Source organism: Blennius ocellaris (assembly GCF_963422515.1).
Source record: "Blennius ocellaris genome assembly, chromosome: 22".
Lineage (NCBI taxonomy): Eukaryota > Metazoa > Chordata > Actinopteri > Blenniiformes > Blenniidae > Blennius > Blennius ocellaris.
The window spans coordinates 4,199,355-4,221,319 of record NC_137671.1 but is presented as its reverse complement, the minus strand read 5'-3'; the positions used below and the strand labels follow the sequence as shown (position 1 = coordinate 4,221,319).

At 43.4% G+C, this 21,965-nt stretch overlaps 1 protein-coding gene across 1 annotated transcript in view; it reads left to right on the top strand.

Annotated features, from left to right (window-relative positions):
- The window catches only part of ptn (pleiotrophin), a 47,487-nt gene that overhangs the window by 9,815 nt on the left and 15,707 nt on the right, over positions 1 to 21,965 (top strand). Inside the window, exons 2-3 of the mRNA XM_080518373.1 lie at positions 20,435 to 20,529; positions 21,517 to 21,690. Coding sequence (XP_080374499.1) covers positions 20,436 to 20,529; positions 21,517 to 21,690 — 268 coding nt within the window. The 5' untranslated portion in view covers position 20,435. The remainder of the gene's footprint in view (positions 1 to 20,434; positions 20,530 to 21,516; positions 21,691 to 21,965) is intronic.

Here is a 21,965-nt window from a genome sequence, read left to right as displayed (position 1 = left end):
GATTTCTCCTCCATGTGTGCAACACTGAACATTTTCCACACTTCTCCACCTATATATTCCCGTTTTATTTCACTCTGGTGGAGTTGCAGACATAACCGGCCCTCGATTTTGTGTAATTCAATCAACTGCATGTTAGTTTTAGGTCACTCTGTTCACGCCGGTTTGGAACTACCTCGACTGCAGCATCTTGCTCGACACGCAGTTAAGTAAATAAGAGCATGTCAGACCAGGCAGAAGACACCCCCCCCCCCCCCCCCCCCCCTCCGCCCCCGTACATACTGTACAGTTTGTCTCCTCTGACCGTTCTAACGCTGCGTGGCAAGTTGAAAGGTCACGTTTGATGCCCGGGGCTGCGACTGCAGGCCGGAGCCGCCCCCGGTCGCCCCGACCCCACCCGGCTGAGCCGCCCCTTGACCCCCACAGCTGAGCGCCACACGTGTCACAGCTGCTGGCATTTCCTCTGCAGCTTTCACTTTGAGAATGATTGGATCCCTCCATGCGGGCAAAAAAAAAAAGAAAAAAAAACGGGCCGCCTCGTTTGTTCGTCACGTACAGTACTGCCACGTTTATGGTTTGGTAAATAAAAGTGTCATTTCAGAAAATGTGGTGGGTCACATTCTCGTGCAGGGAACTTAGGCAAACACTGTATTGCCTGAATATGAAAAAGAGCTAAATGAAGTTTTGTTGGAAAATGCGAGTAGAAATCTGTGAGTATTTTATTTCCCTCTTATTATACAGCGTCTATCTTTACAGCTAAATGTTTCAACTTAGCTCGGTGTGTGTGTGTGTGTGTGTGTGTGCTCTCTCCGGTGTAATGGATTGCTCAATGTTCTATTTTATAACCACATTACAGGAATTAACACAGTGAGCACACTGTCCCCGCTGCTTTTCGTTCTAACCGATACTCCGTCACGCAGCACCTGCTTTAACAGATAAATAAATGAGACTCACAGAAGCCTCTAAAGCCGAGAAGGATCTGCGCTGAACTTCAGTGACATTCCAAAAAAGCCCATCAATGGAGCTGCAGACAAACAAGCTAAAGTCGATTTTATTGTAGAATAAATTAGGCGGTGTGGTTTGCTGCGTATTGAATTCCCATCAGCCTCTCCGGCTGACGTCAGAGGACCCGGGGCTGTAGATCTCTGCAGTGCTGCATGTGTTCTCCTCGGTGGCTGAAAACTCCAACTGTCTTTGAAACACACAGAAACACTCAGCCTGAAAGCCAATTACCCAATATATATATATATATATATTATATATGCTTGTATTTTTTATATTTATTCCCATTCAGGTCAAGAAAAGCCACATATAAGAACCATACTGAAAAATATGTATATATAGTTCAAGTCAAATCTCTTTTTTTAAACCAAAAGTCAATAGTTAGATATTAACGTGCATCATTTCACAATAAAAGACTTTAAAAACACAAACATTGACTAATCAAAGCTTGCTCTTTGTTCCATAAGAAAGAACTGAAATGATTCAAAGAAACCAATCTGATTGGTTTCTATTTGGAGATTTTGCCAAGCAGAGTGGGCAGAGAAACTAAAAGCTCGCTTTCCCCGTTCAGTCTGAACACACCAAAACGCGCAAATGAATAACTGTCTGCGTGGATGTATGTGGTTTCATTACGACAACAAAGAACAGCACCCACTACTGGCCCAACACGGAACAATGCCATTATCAGCGTGTCTGCGGTCTCCGAGTAAACAGACGTCGTTCTTAAAACTTTTTCTGAAACGAAAGCAACGCATTTTCACTTGAGCACACTAAAGCCAGTGTTTCCTGTCTCCAGGGACGAACATGCAAACTCCACAAAGAACGACTCCAAAGACAGTGAGTCTTCACTGCTGATGGTAAATTCGGAAAACCTGCAAAGTATTATCAAAGGCCGATCGCTGGCGGTTTCGTCTTCGCTGATAAGGAACGATGGTAATGCGCCATCCCATATGTCGTTCTAATGAACGGAACTTCCACATCGGCGGTTTCCTCCCAGAAGCAAGGCCAGACTCGTTGAAGAACCGTGCTCGCCGAGTCCACACGTTACAGATTGGACTTTTATCTCTGCACCCCGGAAGCTTCGCCGTGGGAGACAGTGTTAGATGAAGGCAACGCTCGCCTCCCAATTTGAACTTCCCGTGCCAAATGGCCCCAAAGACAATGCAATAAAAGTGAAGGATTTACTCCGGCCAAAAGTCACGTCCTTGACAGAGCAGGAATGTCCAATCTTCCTCTGTCCGACCGTTCTCGGTAAATAACATTGCCCCGGCTTCTCCGATGGCTGGAAATAAGATTGTCAGCGGGTGCTGGAATATAGTGCGTTGCGAGCCGCGTTTGATTCATTGAGGGTCGCGAGCAGCCTGGCGGAGTCGGCACTGAGTGACACTATCACAGCAAACTGCAGTAAACAACTTAAAAATAGCAATCTTTTTTTTTTCTGTGGCGCGAAGGCTCCTCTTCTTTTTCTTGACATTTTGAATAGACACGGAGAAAATAAACAGGTTAGCAGACCCCAATATTTTCTTGTTTTGCATGAAGTAGGAAAGAAAAAGGCCTACCATTTATCAAAATGACTTAAAAAAAAAAAAAAAAAGCAGAAAATAGACATAAATTATCTGTATATCAAAGGTCACAAATCATATTGTTTTTTTACAATTTCACATTGGGTCAGAGGTCTAACAAAATTGCGTTCGATGTGTGTTTCCAAAAATCCAGCCAGTCTAAAAGTCCCTCTAGTGAGCTTGACTGAGAACAGGCTGTTTCTGTGACTGTACCTTTAAATGCTAATTAGTTGCGTCTGTTCACACCCACACCAGGAGAAGAGCAGTGTTGCCAGATTGGGTGGCAGATTGTGGAGCTTCTATACGTTACCATTTCTCTTTGTTTATTTATCCACACGAGAACGTCGGTTCACGTAAACGAGCTGTTTTTTGTCCGATCATCCACACGGGGCAGCCTTTTTGAAGGTTTTTTTTTTTGTTTTTTTTTTGTAGAAGCCCAAAAACATTTTTCTTTTAACACGGGTCCCAGAGTGGGAGAATTCTAAAACCCCGGCTCGGCTGTGAGGTGTGGACAGGAAAGGCGATCATCTGTGGAAAACAATGATGTCATCACCCCCTCACCCCCCACGGCGGTCCGCGATGTCAACTAATAACCACAACATTCAGGGACTACGAGCTCCCGTCCAGCTGCAGAAGCTAATAGCGCTAGCAGCAGGAGGAGCAGCGCCATAGACCTATAGAACTAGAGCTACTGTTATAAAAGTCTATAGGCAAGAGTCCAATTCTAGAATTCTTCAGAAGTTGTGATTTGGGCTGTTTCTTTTACTGAGGTGTGTGGGGTTTTTTGTTGCAATTGGGCTGGAAACACCGAATCAGATCTGGCAACCCTGGAGAAGATGCGGCTTTGTGGTACCTAATGTTTACGGCGGAATTATTGCTTCTACATCTGCACCCGTTTGAAAAAGAATGTGACCCAGAAGGAGAAGCTCCTGAGGAAGTTCAGACTCTGCTCCAATATTCAGTTCAGTATCTGATTCGTCCTGTGAGCACACGTTCGCTAAAAAGTGGAGCAAGTAAGTGAAGGAGATGACAGACTTTCTTCATATACAGGCTGTGTGGACACATATTACTGTTACAAAAACATTAGAAAGTCAATTAGGCATAATATGGGCCCTTTAATGTTTGGACTATGGGTCTGTTTATATAAAAACCTACTTTATTAATAATAATAATAAAAGTCTAAATGCTTCATCTATAAATGGAAACACAACTTGCAGAATCTGCCTTCGTTGCCTTTTTTACTGGAGAAAAACAATGTTTAAGTAAAGGCTTCTCTTTTCATGAGAATCTCTCTGCTTTGACAGTGATTTTTTTCCCCGCCGACAGACAGAAAAGAGGAGTTTTGACGTGTTTGAGAGATTCTTCTTCCCGCACTTGGCGGCTATTTCGTGCCTCTTTTCACGGAATCAATTCTGATGGGCTGCCGCGGTCCGGGTGTTTTTGAACACTCCCGACAAGCCTTTGTTCTCTCCCCGTTTTCATGTCTGATCCCCAACAGCCCACAGGGGGAAGCTCTGTCGGCTGCTCGCTCTGAAGCCGTCTCTGTTTGATCAACTCTGAACATATTTGAGCAATTTAGGCAGGGGATGAATGCAGGTGATTCAAAAACCTGCCGAAAGAAGAGGTTTTTTTTTTTTTTTTTTTGGGTTGGGGGGGTCAGGATGAGACGACACACACGAAGATGCCGTGACATTTTTTTCTCGCTTGTGCTGCTTCAGAGCGACCCATTAGCAGGGATGGTATGTTCAAATGAACCTCCTAATATGGTTGACAACTTCCATTTAAAGTGATCCTCTCTTTCCCCAACACAGTTTTTTTTTTTTTTTTTGTTCTGTTCTTCCTACAGCAATAGCTTACTTCACCCAGCAGAGGCCAGTGTGTAGTTGATGAGGTCATTGGCTGGGTATGACAGCGACATGGCTTTAAAAAAAAAAAAAAAAAAGAGAAGGCTTTTAAACACCTTCACATGGAGGTCATGATGGAGAGAGAGAGGCCCATTGATATAATTTAGTCCAGAATCACTGCAAGGAAATCAATGGGACATCGAGCAGGAAACAAAGACACGCACACACACACGAGTGTGTGACAGTGAAGGGAGGTAAATGATAAGGCCGTCTGTGCACATTGTTTGAGGGCAAAAAAAAAAAGAGAGAAAGAAAAGCCGTGTTCAATATTGCCATGAAAAGCCCTTTGATGGTGGCGGGTGCCATTAAATACAGTTTTGCAACAGAGGTCAAGGCCATTACAGATAGATCACGAGAGCCCTCTGCTGACAGTTAAATCAAAAGAAAGCCAATGTCATCATCAAAACAAGTTCTCCTGCTTCCACTTTCAGAAGAAGAAAATTCGACTTTCACGCATCACGTCGATGTAGTTTCCTCTCGTGGAGAATTCAAGTGAAGTCGGGGGAAATTACAACTCAGGATTGTAACTCGCACACCGACTTACCTCCATAAAAGAAATGGTTTGGATTACTGAAGGGAAAGTATGGAGGTGATAAAGATAACAGCGTGAATTTGCCGGGGTTTTTAATACTCTATTATAAGTGACTCTTTACAGCTTCTCAGCTTCACAATGACTCTTTTACGTGTCGAAAAAACTGCAATAAATCCACACCCACTGTTGACTTTACACACAGATGTGACTCCCTCTGTGACGGAAGTGAAATCAATCATTGTTTGACATGGTGGCGAAATAGCATGAGATCCGGGGCTCCATTCATCCATCCATCCATCCATCCATCCATCCATCCATCCATCCTGTCACAATTAACAAGTCCAGAGGCTAACCAGAGGGTAACCAGAGGGTAGACCAGGGTTTTGTAACTTTTGACAAATTGGATCATTTCAATGGTCAGACTATTGAACTCACTTATTGGGATTTTGCAGAAATTGCATTTCGAACACATTCGATAAGTCTTCCAAACTGCATCCCCGGTTGCAAGGGGTTATTTGATAAAACTAAATAAAAATGCATAGAGGAACAAGAAAAGAGGGCAACGGCGTGCTGCTCCTTCTCTCTGCAGGTCGTCCTCCCGGGAGCGGCGTGTCGGTTCAAATTTAACATCTCAAACCGGAGACGGGAATCGGAACGGAGGCGTTTGGATGCCCGTGCTCTAATTAACAGCGAATCCACACCTGGATCGCAGCGTGTCGGCCACATATGGCGCCGAATCAAACGATGGCTCACAGGGGTGAAAGAAAAAATACAAATCTGGAAGAACGACCACTGGCGAGGGACTTTGACAAAAATGGCGCAAGTTGGTGATCAAAAGGCCGAAAGTTGGCCGCTTGCAGTCATCCCTGAAATTGGACGGATATTCAGGGAACGCTGCAACTCAAAGGGGCTGCAGAGCCTGACTGTTATTGTTATTTTAAAATCAATAGGATTTTTTCTTTTTTTCTTTTTGTAGGCATCGCTTTTTTTGCTTGACTGGTCGAAAGGTGCGTGACGCACACGCCCTGGATGTTAAACTGTAACTATTCCTCCCCGCTGCTCCTGTGTGATCTGAGGTGGGGCTTTAGCCTGGAGGGAAATTTACTACCGTTTGCCCGCGTGAGGCTTTCGTAATCTGCAGCCGGGGCTTTATTCCACCGCCACACGGGCTACAAGGGAATCCGCCGGGGGGGGGCTCCGGAGCTCCGGCGAAACAAAGACAGACCGTACAGGATCGTTGTTATTCACCATCGGGGCCCGTATGGAGCTGCACCTTCGCTGATATTTCAAGAACATGTGAAGAAGCGCACATAAAGGCGCCTCTGATTCACAGCGTGTGGGATCAGGAGAGTCCCACTTTAAAAACGCGACGTGTATAAATATATATATAGCTTGAACTGCATATATATTTATATATACAGCTCAAGTGCCTTTGGCCAGCAGTGTGACAGTAATACTGTAAACACAGCATTGCATCTCCTCAAAAAAACAAATAGAGGGACGAGCGTGTCAAAGCTGTCCGCCACAATTTGTTTTGCCAAAGTGAAGAAACACAATCCGCCCACGCTTTTCTCAGCTATTGTCTTGCGTCGATGTCAGACAGTCAAAACTTCTCATCGCGGTAACGCGTCGGGGATGACGGCGCGGTTCGGTGCGCCACGCGCGCTAACGCCGGCCGCCATTGTCGCCGTTTCTCCACGCGAGGCGAGATCCGGAGGCAAAATGGGTTGGGGGTGGGGGGGGGGTGGGGGGGGGGGGGGAGGGAAAGGCATTAAGAGGATCCCGTGTTTTTCTCACCAATGTGTTGGTAGTGGATGATTCCATTTCGGACTTGAGTGATGCAAATCGGAGGAATTAATAATGCACCCCAAGTTTTCCCCTTTGCTTTTGAGCGTCGACGCTTCCCTTCCTTGATAAACGTCCCACGTCGTTTACGTGGAAAGCGTCGAGATGATGGTTTCCATTTCCAAATTTCGAAATACAGGAAGCTCCCTCAAGTGTCGCTGTGGCAGGAGACGTGCTCCACATCGAGACGTAATCTGCTTTGTTTTGACTGTAGAGGGAAGCACACGTCCATGCAGGTCCACAGCCTTCCTAAATTCCCAGACGCTGACCTTGAAACTCCGCCGTGCGCAATTAAATAGAGCGTGGGGGCTGATTTTAATTGATATAGATCCTCAGACCAGCTTGGCAACAAGCTGCACACCTTCATTTCCCGGCTTGACAGAGACGTTCATCTTCTGCACTCGCGATAGAAAATATTGTGACAGTCTAAATTACATCCATATCAGGTTATACCTTTTCTAATTGCATTAACATTCGGCATGTTTACACTTTCATGCCTGTCTAATTGCGGCGGCACCGTCGAAGAAGCAGGGGAAAAAAAAAAAAAAAAAAAGAAATCTCTCATATTGGATTCTGTCCCAACCTCATTGACTTGTAGGTGAAATAATGACTGCTGTCATTTCCCATATCGCGGGAACATATTTACACTACCCAGCCTCTCTCCTGAGCAAATTTGCACTAATGCGTGTGTCATAAACTCAGCGGGGTGAAGTAAACAGCGCTGGGCTGCCAAGTGTGTGTACGACGTGATAACATGTGACGTTTCCATAGAAATGCATTTGATCTCGGTTCGCGAGGAAGCGTTGACTTGGTGACAAGTCGATGTTCCTGGATTTCATGGGGGATCAATCTAGAAAAGACTGAACGGGGTTTTTCTGGTTTGTTTGATATGAGAGGGTGATGTTCTGGAGGTGGAGCCTGGAGAGACTTCAGGAGTGGGCAAAAAAACCAAACAAATAACTGATCTGAAGTCGAAGCCAAAAATGACATTGACTTGCCGTTTGTGGCTCCGAGAGTCTCGCGTTAATCCCAGTCTGCTACTCTTTGCATGTTGCCGCGGCCGTAATGTGATGTGTGAGAAACCGGTGTGGAATTACAGGGAACTGCAGGATTTATCGCTCCACCAGCAGCTGCGGCAGCATCGCTATGTCTGTGTGTGTGTGTGTGTGTGTGTGTGTTTGTGTGAGAGACGGCCGGTTTGGGGAAAGTGGGTGGAAAAACGTCTGTGGGGAAATGTTGGCGTGTGTGTGGGTGGTCGACGGAGGTTTTCTGAGTCTGGAATCATGGTGGAAATCCAAAGATGAGCAAGCTTCCTGTGTGTGGTGCACGTTACAGAGTCTTGTGCAGAGGCTGGAGTCACACTGTGTCGTTTCTGTATTTTTCCAGATCAGGAGTCAGCAACATGTAGTTCTGGTCCTTCAGTTCCTCTTTACTGGTTCTATTAAATTACTGATGTAGAACCATTTCCATTCTATTACTACCTTGTAAAAAATAAATATTTGCATACCTGGCTTCAAAAATGTGTTAAAAAGGCTAAAACTGCTGAAATTGCAATAAAAAAAAAAACAACCTCAAATGACCTCAAAACAAGTTTGAAAGATTGCAAGCACAAAAAGCCAGATTGGTTAGAAAATAATAATAATAATAACAACAAAATAACACTAGCCAAAATGTTTGAAACTATTCAGAGTGGATCCAAACCAGGTCAAATGTTTCAATGGCGAAAACGTTGAAAATCACCAGGGAAACCAAACGAGCAGAATCTGATTTTGAAAAAAACGCTTCAAAAACTGAAATTCTAAATCGCAAAAACACACAATCTAAAGTATAATGTTAGTGGTCCATTTCGAAATGCTGAGCAAAAGGCCTCGTCCTGCCCCGCCCCGGCACAAAAGGTGGAGCGGGACCGCGGCTTCAGCCAACCAATTGTGGAACCATTATGGGTTGCTCCGTCTGCAAACGTTTCCTATTATTGACCGAACGAGGACCCTTAAAGGGAGAAAACTAATACACGGCGTACTCTCGGTTCGCCCATTAAGCTGTTCATTGTTGGCTCATAGTACCTGGGCCTCACAGACACATGTTTGCTCTTTGCTGGGATAGAAAATCTTAAAAATCTTCTCTCTCATAAAGGATGAGAAAGAAAAAAAACATGAAATGATAATGCGAGGAAGAAAAGCGAGAGGGAGAGGCAGATTGACTGGGGGGGGAAAAAATGGTGGATGGCTCAATCAAAAGGGACAAAGCTGCCCACACTGTGTGTGTGTGTGTGTGTGTGTGTGTGTGTGTGTGTGTGTGTGTGTGTGTGTGTGTGTGTGTGTGTGTGCGTGTGTGTGGCCTTTCTCATCCAGCACTTTAATGAAGAAGTGATTTTCAGTGGGTTTCTGAGACACACACACACACACACACACACACACACACACACACACACACACACACACACACACACACACACACACACACACACACACACACACACACACACGCGAGATGAATGTTGCCTACTCAATTAGACTGCCACCTCTAAATTGGCGCCTTCAGAGAGCAGCAGGAGAAAAGACTCGGCGGCGGCAGAGAGGGAGGTGGTGACTCCTCGCGATAACAACATTGGGCTTCGGGTATGGAGCGAGGACGAAGCTGTTCCCGGGCTGTCAGGCTGGGGGTGGTGGTGGTGGGGGGGGGGGGGGGGGGGGGTTCAGGCTGCACAGGTCCAGCCAGACAGCCGGCATCAGAAGTGAACAAGCGAAGCTATTTCTAGCAATCAGAGTGGGGTGGGGGGGGGGGGGAAGCAGAAACGAGAGGGCGAGGGAGGCTGTGATAAGACGTCGCCTGGAGCCGGCTCGCACACAGGTGCGTCCGCCGTCGCCTCCCTCACTGGAAGGAATGGAGATTAATGGATAGGATAAAAATAGATGACTGGGTGAAAACAGCTTCCCCCGTACGAGCGTGATCGAAAATGATCAGAACCCGCAGCCCTTTCTCAGCGTAACGTGACCCAGCTGTGCTCGGCTTGACGCCCCGTTGGAACATCGAGCACACGCAGGAGTTGCAGATGCAAACAAAGGCCCGTCGGCCAAAACTGGGCGGCATCAAGCTCCAATCCGGACGAAACACTAAGGAAATGGTAAAATTGCAAAGAAAATACAGATAAAAACAAACCAAAAAAATTGGTGATATCGGCAACAATGCAATGAAAACTAGTATTAGTCTCAAAACCATGGAGGGTTTGTGAAAAAGATGCATAATGCAACAGGTTTTTTTTTTTTTTTTTTTACATTTCTCTGTATTTTGTAGCAGAACGTCTAATTAAAATTGGCTGGATGTTGGGATTGTTGCAATTGTAGAGACATTTTTTTTTTTTAATCACATATACTGTGCACCCCAACAAAGTAAAAGTTATTACAGCAGTGTTTTACCAGTCCAGCTCACTCAAGATGAAAATGTGGCCCCTGAACTCTTCTTCTCCTTCGCGCAGTGGACCTTAATAGAAAAGAACACAATGATACTACAAGGCAGCATGATCCAATTTATGCAAAGGCAGCTGTAAGCTCAACAAATTGGTCCGGGGAAATCACAAAAGGTTCCTGAAGTGCTGGAGGGAACTTTTTTTTTAATAACGTGGTTTAATCCGGCTGCAAAGTATATGTTGGAAATTGTCACGATGTACGAGCCGCCAGCACATGCTGCAGGATGTCAGATTGTTTGTGCAGGGGATCCGACAAATGTTGTGTTAATCTAAAATAATCTGTTTTTCTTACAGGATTATTTATAGCAAATTACGTGACAAAAGGAGCACAATGTAATAGATCCATAAGCCTGACCTGTATGTTTTTGGACTGTGGGAATAAATCCCCGTTTCTATGACAACATTTTCAAGTGGAAATGAAAAACTTCCATTGTATTTTGGGCGTCCGTTTACGCAACGGTGCTCAAAACCATTTAAAACAAAACTTTTTAAAAATGGCTACCGAGGTGGAGCCTTTTGAAAACAGTCTTGTTAGCATCTTTGTATCATCGGGGAAAATGCAACCTTTCATAAGTGTTCAGTCTCGGTGGAAATGGGACAAAGTGCTACTTTTCAAAAATGCTCCATCTAAGCGGTGATGGGAAAAGGCAACTTTTTGCAAACGCCCCGATTCCATCTCCTTGGAAACAGGGGGAAGTGCAAAGTGCAATTTTTCCAAAATGCTCAGACTCGAGCAAAACATAATTTTTAAAAATGGGGTTTTCTCTATAGAAATGTGGGGAAACGCAAATCTTTTCGGGAATGGGTGGGGGGGGGACTTTTAAAAAAATAGACTCTGCAAATGGCAGAACTTAAAAATTTAGTTTATTTATATACCATTTATTGACAAAACAAACAAACAAGGCAGATAGATAATACAAAATAAAGGTTTCCTAGTTATGAATGAAAAGGAGCTGAAGGAAGAATGAACTCGTGGAATCTGCCCCTTTTGTAACAAACAATTTACTACAAGAATAAAAGTAAACTAAATGACTATTAAGTCTGACAGGTCTACACAGCCACTCATTCTTATCACAATTATATCACGACACTATGTTATTTCTCTATTTATTTGTATTCCGGCTTTAATTATGTATATAGCTTGCATGTGAATCTTTTGAGTCCTTTCTGAGACTGTTACCTAAATGGACCACTTTTGCATTGCTAAACGCAGCGTTCCATTAATTTGTTCCAAAAACGTTCTCTGTAAAGCTGCACCGACTGTCGGTGGACAACAACAACAGCGTCTCTCGGGTGTCATGACGACCAACGTCATCGTCGTGTTTGAAAACGTGTAAAACGCAACACAAGCAAAGCTTTAATGAGCACTTCATTACCAACATAAATAGTGTATAAAGGAACATTGCTGCTATTTTTGTACGTGAGCTTGAAACTCGGGACTTTGTCTACTTGGATGAATGTATTATTCTTCGATGCGAAAGATTGGTTGTGAAGCGTGCACGAGTTGAGTGGTGTGGTCGGTGGTGACGAAGATGGACGGTGGGCATGTGCAGCAGCCAGGTTGGAGAGCGATCAGAGAGCGTCCTCGCGGGATTGAAGCAGGTTAGTGCAGAGCAGGATTCCTTGTGGAGTGACAGGTGAATAGGCAAAAGGAAAGGAGGGAGGGGGAAGGGAACGGGAGGCTCCTGCTCGGCGGAGCCAGGGGTGGAGGTCGTGGCAGGAGGTCGTCCAGTGGTGCAGAAGAGCCAAACATACAGAAAGGGGAAGTTCTCAAAGATGTGCTGCTGCAGCTCCAAAATACAGACGTGTAGTTTTTGTACCGGCTCCAGGGCCGCACTCGAATCCAGTCTCCTGCTGAGTGGGTGTTTGGAGGCAAAGCACAATATGATGAGTGTAATGAAGGCATTAGTGCATGAACCGGTCTTCGATTTCAGCCATTCCGGCTGCGGCGCTCTCGCGGAGCCATTGTTCATCATCTTTAGTATTGTGGGGTTTTGTTAATCATCATGCTCCGCTGTTCAAACGCCTTCTTTTCTAGTCTAGGAAACACACAAAGAGTCGCACACATGCTGTTTTGGTGCTGCAGCCATTAACTAACCAGAAGGCGTCACCGCAGCTTCTACTGACGATTTACCTTATTGTTCTATATTCTGTGACTTTTCTTCATTTTTTTCATGCAAATAAGTGTGTTTTTGATAGGAAATCAAAAATAAGGACACATTTTTGGTGTTGAGTCTCAAACCACCAGGCTCTGGATTATTTGGTACTGGGCCACAAAGAGAGAATAAGAGCTTTTATTTTGAAAATGTAGATTTTAAATTTCCAGTAGTCTGCGTTGACTTTTACTTTGAAAACTCTTCACTTCAGTCAGTGCCCTGATCCCAGCTTAACTCTATCACAGTTTTTTTTTTCCATTGTATTATTAAGACTATTAAGAAAGTCACTGAAAATGCAACTTTTTGAAAAAAGGCTCACAAGGTGGACATTCTTTTTGAAAACTCTGATTCCATCTCTGGCTCTACAGAAATGGTGTGTATGTGCGCCACAGCCATAGTTCTTCTGCACATGGTCAGTGGATGGATGACAAGAAATGTTTGCCTCCAGAGTTTCGTGACTTATTCTCTTGGGAATCCATAGTTTTATAGTTGGCAGTCACCATAATAATGTTGCTGATTAAAAGCAAAACATTTTTGAAATGTAAAGGTAGAAAACGACGCGTTTCCAATGAAAACATTGTCGGTGCTTTAAAGACATACATATTGGCCTTTTCAAGCTTTTTTCTGCCTTTGCTTCTCTCCCAAGGACACGGTCTTGTATTCTCGGTCTGTAACCCAAGACAAATAGAAAAACGTTGTTTTAATCGCCGTACAATCTGCAGCAACGTCACGTTTTTTAATTCAAGGATTTTCTTTGTCGAAGGTTTCAATGGACATTTGTATGGTGATTTTTGTATTGGGATTTGATAGATGTCATTGCAACAATAAATAGCCACAGTGTACACGGATTTAAAAAAAAACACCTTATTCTACGGGCATCATGCATTGAAGACAAATTATAAAGGAGTTTATTCCAGATGCACAAAATATCCTTTTAAGACTAGAAATCATGTAATTAGAGACGCAGTTCATGTTTAGAAGTATTTTGAAAAGTTAAGACCAAGATCTTCAAATAGTGGTGTTGAGATTGTTCTCCAATGTGACATCACTAGTAATTTACGTCAGAATGAAAAGTGCCGCTGCCCGACTGGCCATTAGGCCTTGTATCGTGTTGACAATCTGTGTGAATTAGAGCTGAAGTTACATATCGTAAGCCCGGCTGAATAATGAAACGTTTCACGACTTTACCTGCCATGCCACTAATCGCTCAAATTGCAGCAGATGAATAGTTTCTTTGTGATTGTTTGAGCTATTTAATCAAATATTTACACTCAGAAATGCGCTGATAAGCACGCGGCACGACTGACGCTCCACTTGCTTCACTGGATCCTGCTTGTGTCTTGCCTGACTCAATATTTTGAATATTTCGCTGATGTGTTTGCGGTGAAGCGACAGAGGTAGCTTCTGTGTAATATACACTTCATAGTGTTGCCAAGGATAGTGTTTTTTTTTAGATTGTGGAGTAGATTAGAGGTGCGGCTCAGGCAGTGTCCAAGCAGTTTAACAAACAGTATAAAAAACAATGGTTTTCACAAAGTTAAGGGAGGATGGGCTTTTGACACAGGTATAGGAAATAATTACTATTTGTTTATGTGCATTATTTATTGACTATTTTTTCTGTTTTGAAACATGAGAACAAACAAAGAAATTTTTTTTATAAACAAAGAATGACTCAATATATCAATACGTTTATGCTTTGCCCTACTCCTTTTTGTATGTATGTATGTATGTATGTATTTAATTTATTGCTTGCTTGCATGTGTTCTCATGTTTGTTGTTTGTTGATTTGTTGTTGTTTTGAATAACTTCATTTGTTTCACACATGTCCAAAATGAACTTTTTCAACAAAAAAAGAACAACAACAAGAACAATACACTATAAACATCAACAATGGGAGATCACGGACATTCGCATGGGCAGACGACTTAGTTGGATATTATTACGGGGCCTGTCAAAATAAAACTACCAAGTCCCAGGACTATGTGGACTGGGAGTCAAGACACTCTAGATTCTGCCATTGCTGTTCCATCTACTGAGCATGTGCAGAACAACTATTTCCAACGGTTGTGGCGTGCATGCCAATGATTTTCAGCAAGTTGCGTTTCCAGTGGCTCTGAGCAGCGTTGTTGTACAAACAAACATAGAAAACGCAACAAAAGTTTTACATTGTTATTTGAAATCGTTGTCGTGTACAATACACATGCGGCTCAAAGTATGGGTGAACGCAAATGAGTTTAAGTGAACAATAATATACAAAAATATAATGATAAAGTCGGGGGAGTAGCAGAAGTGGACTCCCATTCAGGCCGGGAAGTAAAATAATCGACGTGAGGCATCAGACCTGACAATGGGCGTAGAAGTGAGATCTATAGTTGATATTGACTTTTCATGCCTCATTTCAACTCGTATTGTCTCATTAGCATTGTGTTGTTTGCCATTTATTTCCACGTGTGTGCAGGGTCACTCCAGATCCCCCTGCAGTTCAAAAACCTGCATTTAAGGCCAACTGATGATTTAAAATTGCGCAAAAGTATGGATATGTGTGATTTTAACTTTCCCATGTGACGACTTGTTTTTATTTACAATACCTAGTAGATCGACTCCACTACTTTTTTAAAGCCATAACTGATAACAGCAAATACACATTTTTCAGTAACTCATCAGTAAATTTCTCAACGCAGACGTTAGAAAAGAGAGTCGAGCCGTAAAAGTGGAAAATCAATGCCGCTGTCCTCCCTTGGTTCCAGTGTGTTCAGCTCTGCCTCAGCCGGAACCTTCATCAGTGACCTGATCTCCCGTCAATGATGGCCCGCGGATGATTGATCGAAACATGTGTTGTTTGTTTGTCACCGCTCGTCTGCCATCTCTCACGTGTTTCGTCGCCTTGCCCCCCCCCTCCCTCCCCGAGTGCAATTGTCTGGCCGAGCGTTCGGCGTCGCATCAGTGACTCTCAGTGACCAGCTGGCGTGTTGACAGCACACAGAGTTCTACTTCCTCTCTCATCCGACCCGCAGGCTGATTTACATTGGGAATCAAGAACCCAAACGGCAGCATTATAGCAAGTTGCAGGTTTGTTATTTGGAGCGTCTCCTTTAAACATACGGGATTTAACTGCACATTCTGTAAAACAGTAAAAGCCAAACCAGCCAATCAGAAATCAAACCCTATTTAGTGTCATCGGGGGTTTAGCCAATCCCAATCGAGGTAGGCTCCTCTCTTTGACTCCTCCCACAATCAGGCAGCTCTGCTGTGGCACATGGCACCATTAGAGGAAGTACTTCCTCCCCTTCCCATAGATGGGCAGGTGTGGGCGGAGCCAGTCCAGCTCACACAGACACAGCAGATTCTGAATGCAGCTCCTGGGATCCAATATTCAAATGGATGAAAATGGAAGATTTTTGGATTTTGGGGCAATAAACTTTGAAGACAATGTTAAAATAAAATAAGACCCATTTAAAGCTGTAAAGGAAATATTAGAAATACATTATAATAAGCAATGTCCAGATTTTAAATTGTTTACAGTCTTTCCAGTAACCACTGACCATACGCTCCACGGACACATTCCTACCTGAGCGGAGGAACTCCAGGCATCAAGTGAATGAATATAGATTTTACGAGAGCAATTGATAACAATGCCATAAAGCCACAAAACATGCGGAATTTCTCACTTGTGAGTGGTCGTGGAGAACTTATTTCAAAATCCTGTTTAATTCAGTCTAAAATCGAGCTGTTATAATATTAGTTAATTACCCTTTCCCATATTGGTATTTGATGTGCTAAATCACCCACAAATATTGCATCCTGTCACTCACAGAACCACAGTAAGTCTCCACCTCTGAGTCTGATTCTGTAAGGTTTCTTCCTGTTAAAAGGGAGTTTTTCCTTTTGCCGCCTATGTTTCCTTGAGTGACATTGTTGTATCGACGATATACTATTTGGTGCCATAGCAATAAAACTGAAACAGATTAAATTGCATGAAACAGCTTGGAGATGACAGTGCACCCCTGGAAGCCGCCTCCTTTCATTTAGAACTGCGGAGGGCAAAGGCCTATTAAAAAAAAAAAAAAAACATGATTAATTCATATGCGGCTAAGTGGTATGAAATGCATACATGTGTTTTATGATAATATTTGTGTTCATCGTTTCCACATCGCAGAGAAGCGTTCGCCTGATTACACACTCCCCGTATGCATCTTTATAGATTCTCTGATTAGGAAGCGGGCTGCGAGAGGTTAATGGTTAAAACGAGCGGGACTACAGCATACTCTTCACATTAAATGCTGAAGGTCTTTTTTTTTTTTTTTTTTTCTCCCCCTCAGCTAATAACTCTGGCGGTTTCCCTCTTCTTTGTTGGTGTAATTGATTCATTAAACAGCTCTCTGCTTTTACTCCGCTGCTGTCAAGTCCATCACCTCCTGCCTTCATATCAAGCACAAGCAAAAGGTTTTGATCGTATAAATAGATCCTCCGTTATGTGCTCAGCGGGGATTACGTCAGTTCTTATAAGAGAGAGAGAGAGAGAGAGAGAGAACGACGACGGCCGTCCTGATTCTAGTGTTCGTCGGTGCCTCGGAGCGCCGGAGGTTCTCGCCAAAGCACACAAGAAGTCACTGAAGGGCCATCGATTTGTGGCCCCGTATTGGTTTTCCTCCTTCAATCCCCACAGCAGGAGCCCACAGATCAATGGAGCAAATGGTCGGGTTTGATAGGGCTAATTCTCACTCTCTCCCGGGCCATACCGACCGCGGGATGTTTCTAATGTTCCAGCTAAAGTGACCCTCGGTGCGAGGTTAGCAAACAATCGATTCTCCCCCAATTCCCGTCTTGGATTAAGAGAACCGACATTATTTGGAAATAACCTCATTCAGATAAAACATCCTATAAAATAAGATCCAGAACAAAATCTTTGCAATAAAAAAAAAAATCGTATTTGTATTCAAGGGTGTAAGGAATGAATTTAACATGGGGGGGGGGGTCATTTTGTTCTCTTTCTCCAGAACAAAATGACTTGAGTCTTAAACAAAGCATAATGAATCTGTCATCACAGGACTGTACACTTACTCGCAAGCTAAATATTTCAGAAGCACAAATTTAGTAACTCACACAGGTGCCCACTTTAATATGTTTATATTGGTCAAAATCCATTTGATTATGATAAAAAAAAATGAACTTACTGGCTGTCTGGCAATTGAACTGGTTCTTTCAGTAACAACTTTCTGACAAGATGAATAATGTGACAAGAGTTATTCATTTTTGAATAGCATATGCTTAAAATGCCAAAATGATAAGTTTTAATAGTATATAATTATACTTATTAATGTTATGCCTCTCACTAAAACCTTAAGTAAAACAATAGATGGTATAATAGACCGACTCCGTTTGAAACTCAATACAGCAAATTTGGACAATGAAAATAAAGTCTTTGTATATAACGTCTTTCCTTAACCCCGTGATGTCATCCGTGGGGTTAAGAAAAAGCCGATAGGTAAGGTTTACAGTTACTGTTCACATTAAATAAGCGAATTTCTTACCATCCTGGAACATGATTTACTTTCTTTTGAGTTGATGATCTTCCCCTCGCTAACCTTCAGGTTTTGCAATATCCTCCCTTCAATATCCGTCTTTGGATCCAGGGACATGTTGAGGGATGATTAATAACCCCCCCCCCATTGTGTCAAGCCACTTTGGCATCAAATTTAGCAGAACATTGTAATATCTAAGAGTTTTATGATGCTCATTACTCACGTCCGCTTAAAAATCCGAATTTAAACATGGAGTTCAACAAAACTCAAACACCTCCCCAAAATCAAATTAGGAGCGTCTGAGTCATGACAGGAGGCTGATTTGAACTCGGGAGCTTCGACTTTCAAACACGAACCATCTCTGTGTGTGTGTTTTTAAGTTCTTTTATTGCCTGAACAAAGTGTCAAGGCCTCGACGTTTCCGGGAAAGGAAATCCAAAGGGAGACGCTCGTTGGGGGGGGGGGGGGGGGGGGTACGGTGTGGACGAGCTTCCCATCAAAATGTTACACATATTCCCCCCCCGAATGGCAGTCAGATGTTCCCACTCACACCAGCCGTCCATTACAGGAGAAATGCGAGCCTACACGGTGCCTTTCATTTCATTTGTTGACTTCCAGAGGAGGCGAGACCTGTCATCTCCGAGGAAACGGTTAAGTCAGCTTAATTCAAAGGTTTATTTTCCTTTAACCCGCCGTATGGGGCGCTCATTCAAAGCCATCAGCCCCGGCCTTCTATCACGCCTGCGCTGCATCAAGAGCCCATCATCCTTGCGTGTGACTAACCGAGGGAGAGACTCTGTTATCTTTTGAAAGGCCACATTGCCTCTTTTTTTCTTCTTCTTGGGGAAAATGATCTTTATCGGGAAGCTTTCTTTGGGGTTTCTCTATGAAAACTCTTAGAAGTCATTGTGTGCACTTCTTACAGCTGAGTTTCTTCTTTATTTTTTTTTTTTTTTGGGAGGAGGAGGGCGGTGGAGATGAATAGTTTGGAATGTCTTAAAAGGAGACAGTACTGAAAGAAAAAAAAAAGCGAGGAGATGGAGTCGAAAGTATTTAATCAAAACTGGGTTTGTCTGCTGAGCTGCCGCAGTCAGAAAACTATAAAATCAATCATGCGGAGGATACAGACGATTTCTCCTGGCAGGAAAACTACAGGCGTTGCCGCGAGGTTCATTATGAGTACCGGAAGATATTATCGCCCAGATAAAATGCACTTTAATGCCATCTAATAATTAAATATTGGGTTTGAATGCCTGTAAATTCCCTTTACACTCAGCGAGACTTAACTTTTCTTTTTTTTTTTTTTTCCAACATGAAATGTACAGTGAGTGAAATGAAACGTTGGGAAATGTCAGTGGATGATGGACTCAGAACCGGTTCACGATTAATTAAAGATGACAAATGTATATTATTTCCGTTGCCAGGCCCGAGCTGTTCAACCGGAGCCTCAGCAGAGGTTGTTGGCGTCAGACGCTTGGTAATTGCTGCGGTCTCCCTCTCTCTTTCTCTTTCTCTCTCTCTTTTTTTTTTTCTTTTAAATTTCATCAGGGTGCATTAGTCTGGTGATGGTGACGGGAGCAGCTCTGTGTCTGCAGATCCACGAGTCTGTTCTGATGTATCCCACCTCAGCGAGATTTGTTCAACCTTAGACAGAGTCTTAAAAAAAAACAACTCTTAATGGAATTGATCTATTCACATCTATCATATCATTATTTGTCTTCCTCCACAATCTTAAGCTGTTCATGTATCCAGGGTGTGGTTTGCTGGTGGCGATGGGAGGGTTGGACACATGTAGACGCCCACTGGTTCACGCTGCATTTTTGTTTGAGACAAGTTTTGCGTTCACAGGGCATCGTTTTGAAAATGATGTCCGTTTCCACGCAAACAGAAGAAATTCTGAAACGCGTGTCGTTACAGCAAGTCTTTCTGTTCTCACTTGAAAGCGCTGTCGGGTAATAGCGGCATGAATGTGCGAATGGAGTATTCCAGGGGTGAAAAGAGGCTCCCGAGAATGTCACCGGTGGTCTGCAAACGGAATCTCATTATCCCGTGCTCTGATGGTTTCAGGCATCCAGAGGCTTTGAGGTTTGACAAATCAAATCACACTTGCATTGGTGACCTGATCTACCTGTCACCTGACTGACAGCAAATTCATGTCCAGCGTGGCACGCAGACAATCACAATATCGATATTGGAATCCAGAGGGATCTAAATCTATTCCTCCGGTCTTATGAGACGACGATTGGCTTTCTTGCTTCTTTCGCTCCCTTCAAGTCCAGGAGCATTTAAAATCCCTGTCACAGTGAAAGCTTTTACAAACACAGCCAGCGATTAGCCGAGAAAGCATTCGAAGCAGGGCGAAGACTGACTGTTGTGCCGACCGACGGCAGTTCAGCTGTGTAACGAAAATTGGATTGTCCGTTAACATCCGTCTTGTCTCCCTTTCAGGATGAACGGGCAGAAGCGGTGGACACAGGTGGCCGTAATGGCGCTCCTGGTGCTAACAGTGATGGCGGCTGAAGGAGGCAAAGGAGAGAAACAAGGTGAGACTCATAAGCTGCTGCGACACTCCTGGAAGCAATTAGCCTCGAATCAAGTGATGCACATGCGGTGCTGCGGCACGACAATGCTACAACGCAATTAATTTCATCAGACACAAAGAAAAGTACAGAAGTATTACATGAAAAATAACACTTCAAGGTTGGAATCATTATTGTCACTGGAGATTTCACCAGATCCAAATCGCAATGTTCAGCAGAAACACGAGTACGTCTGATTTTAAATACAAGGGAGAAAGTTAATTTGCATGGGAAATTAGCACAAACACCTAAACCCATTACCACTGATATCAAACTATGTAAAGACACAAACAGAGAGAATTACAAGAAACATGAGAAACATGCTAATTTAATCAAAAAGTAGTTTGTCGTTATATTTTCATTGGTCTGATGTGAGACACAGACATTCCCACTGCTTGGCCGGCCCTCACAGTGTCATAAGGAAATCTACAATGAAATTAAATTGACTGTTATTAATGAATTCATTATATCAAATATAGTCTCACTTTTCACTTTATTGGCCGCTATGACATTATTGGATTGTATCTCACACCTCAGCTATCAGAGCTAGATATTATTACCACACACAGTTGGTGTTTCACACTGGAAAAGAGAAAGTTAATGAAAATAAATATAGTCATCGTTTACTTATTTACTGAACTTAAAATGAAGAAAAATGTTATTGTGATTTCCAGACAACAATTTGGAAAGAATTATGAATCTTTTCATTTCTATAGTAAACGGACTGCGGGATGTAATGGAGTGGATTCCATAAGTAAATTTTTCCTTCTGCTTCCTCTCATTCAAAAGTTTGGAAACTTTTATATTGTATTGATTTTTTTTCCTAACAACCAAACAAACAAAGCCTCAACAAACCAAACTAGATTTATTTTAGTGTTGGAAACTTGTTTCCTCAGTTCTTAACTCCATTTAACAGTCTACAGTGCTGAAAGTATGTGGTTGCCCCTCCAGGTAAGAAAGAGCGTAAGTCGGACTGCGGGGAGTGGCAGTGGAGCGTGTGCGTAGCCAACGAGGGGGATTGCGGACTCGGCACCCGGGAGGGAACGCGCACCGGCACCGACTGCAAGCAGACCATCAAGACCCAACGCTGCAAGATCCCGTGCAACTGGAAGAAGAAGTTCGGAGGTGAGATGAGACGGTCAGGACCAACCGGGTAATCCGGGCGAGAGGCGCTTATTTTTTTCTGGGCAACCCAAGCGAGATCTGCTTTTGGTGGAAACGCAGGTGGTTCTTTACACGGTGTGAAACTTTCAAAGAAGGTTTAAAATATACATGTCAAAGCCTCAGAAAATCCCCCTCCATCTCTGCAAATGTATCGCTCCCGTCCGTTCCACCTCGCACCTCCCCGTGATCGATTGTGGCCTGTCATTCACGCAAAACAATGGTCCTATTTTCAGAAT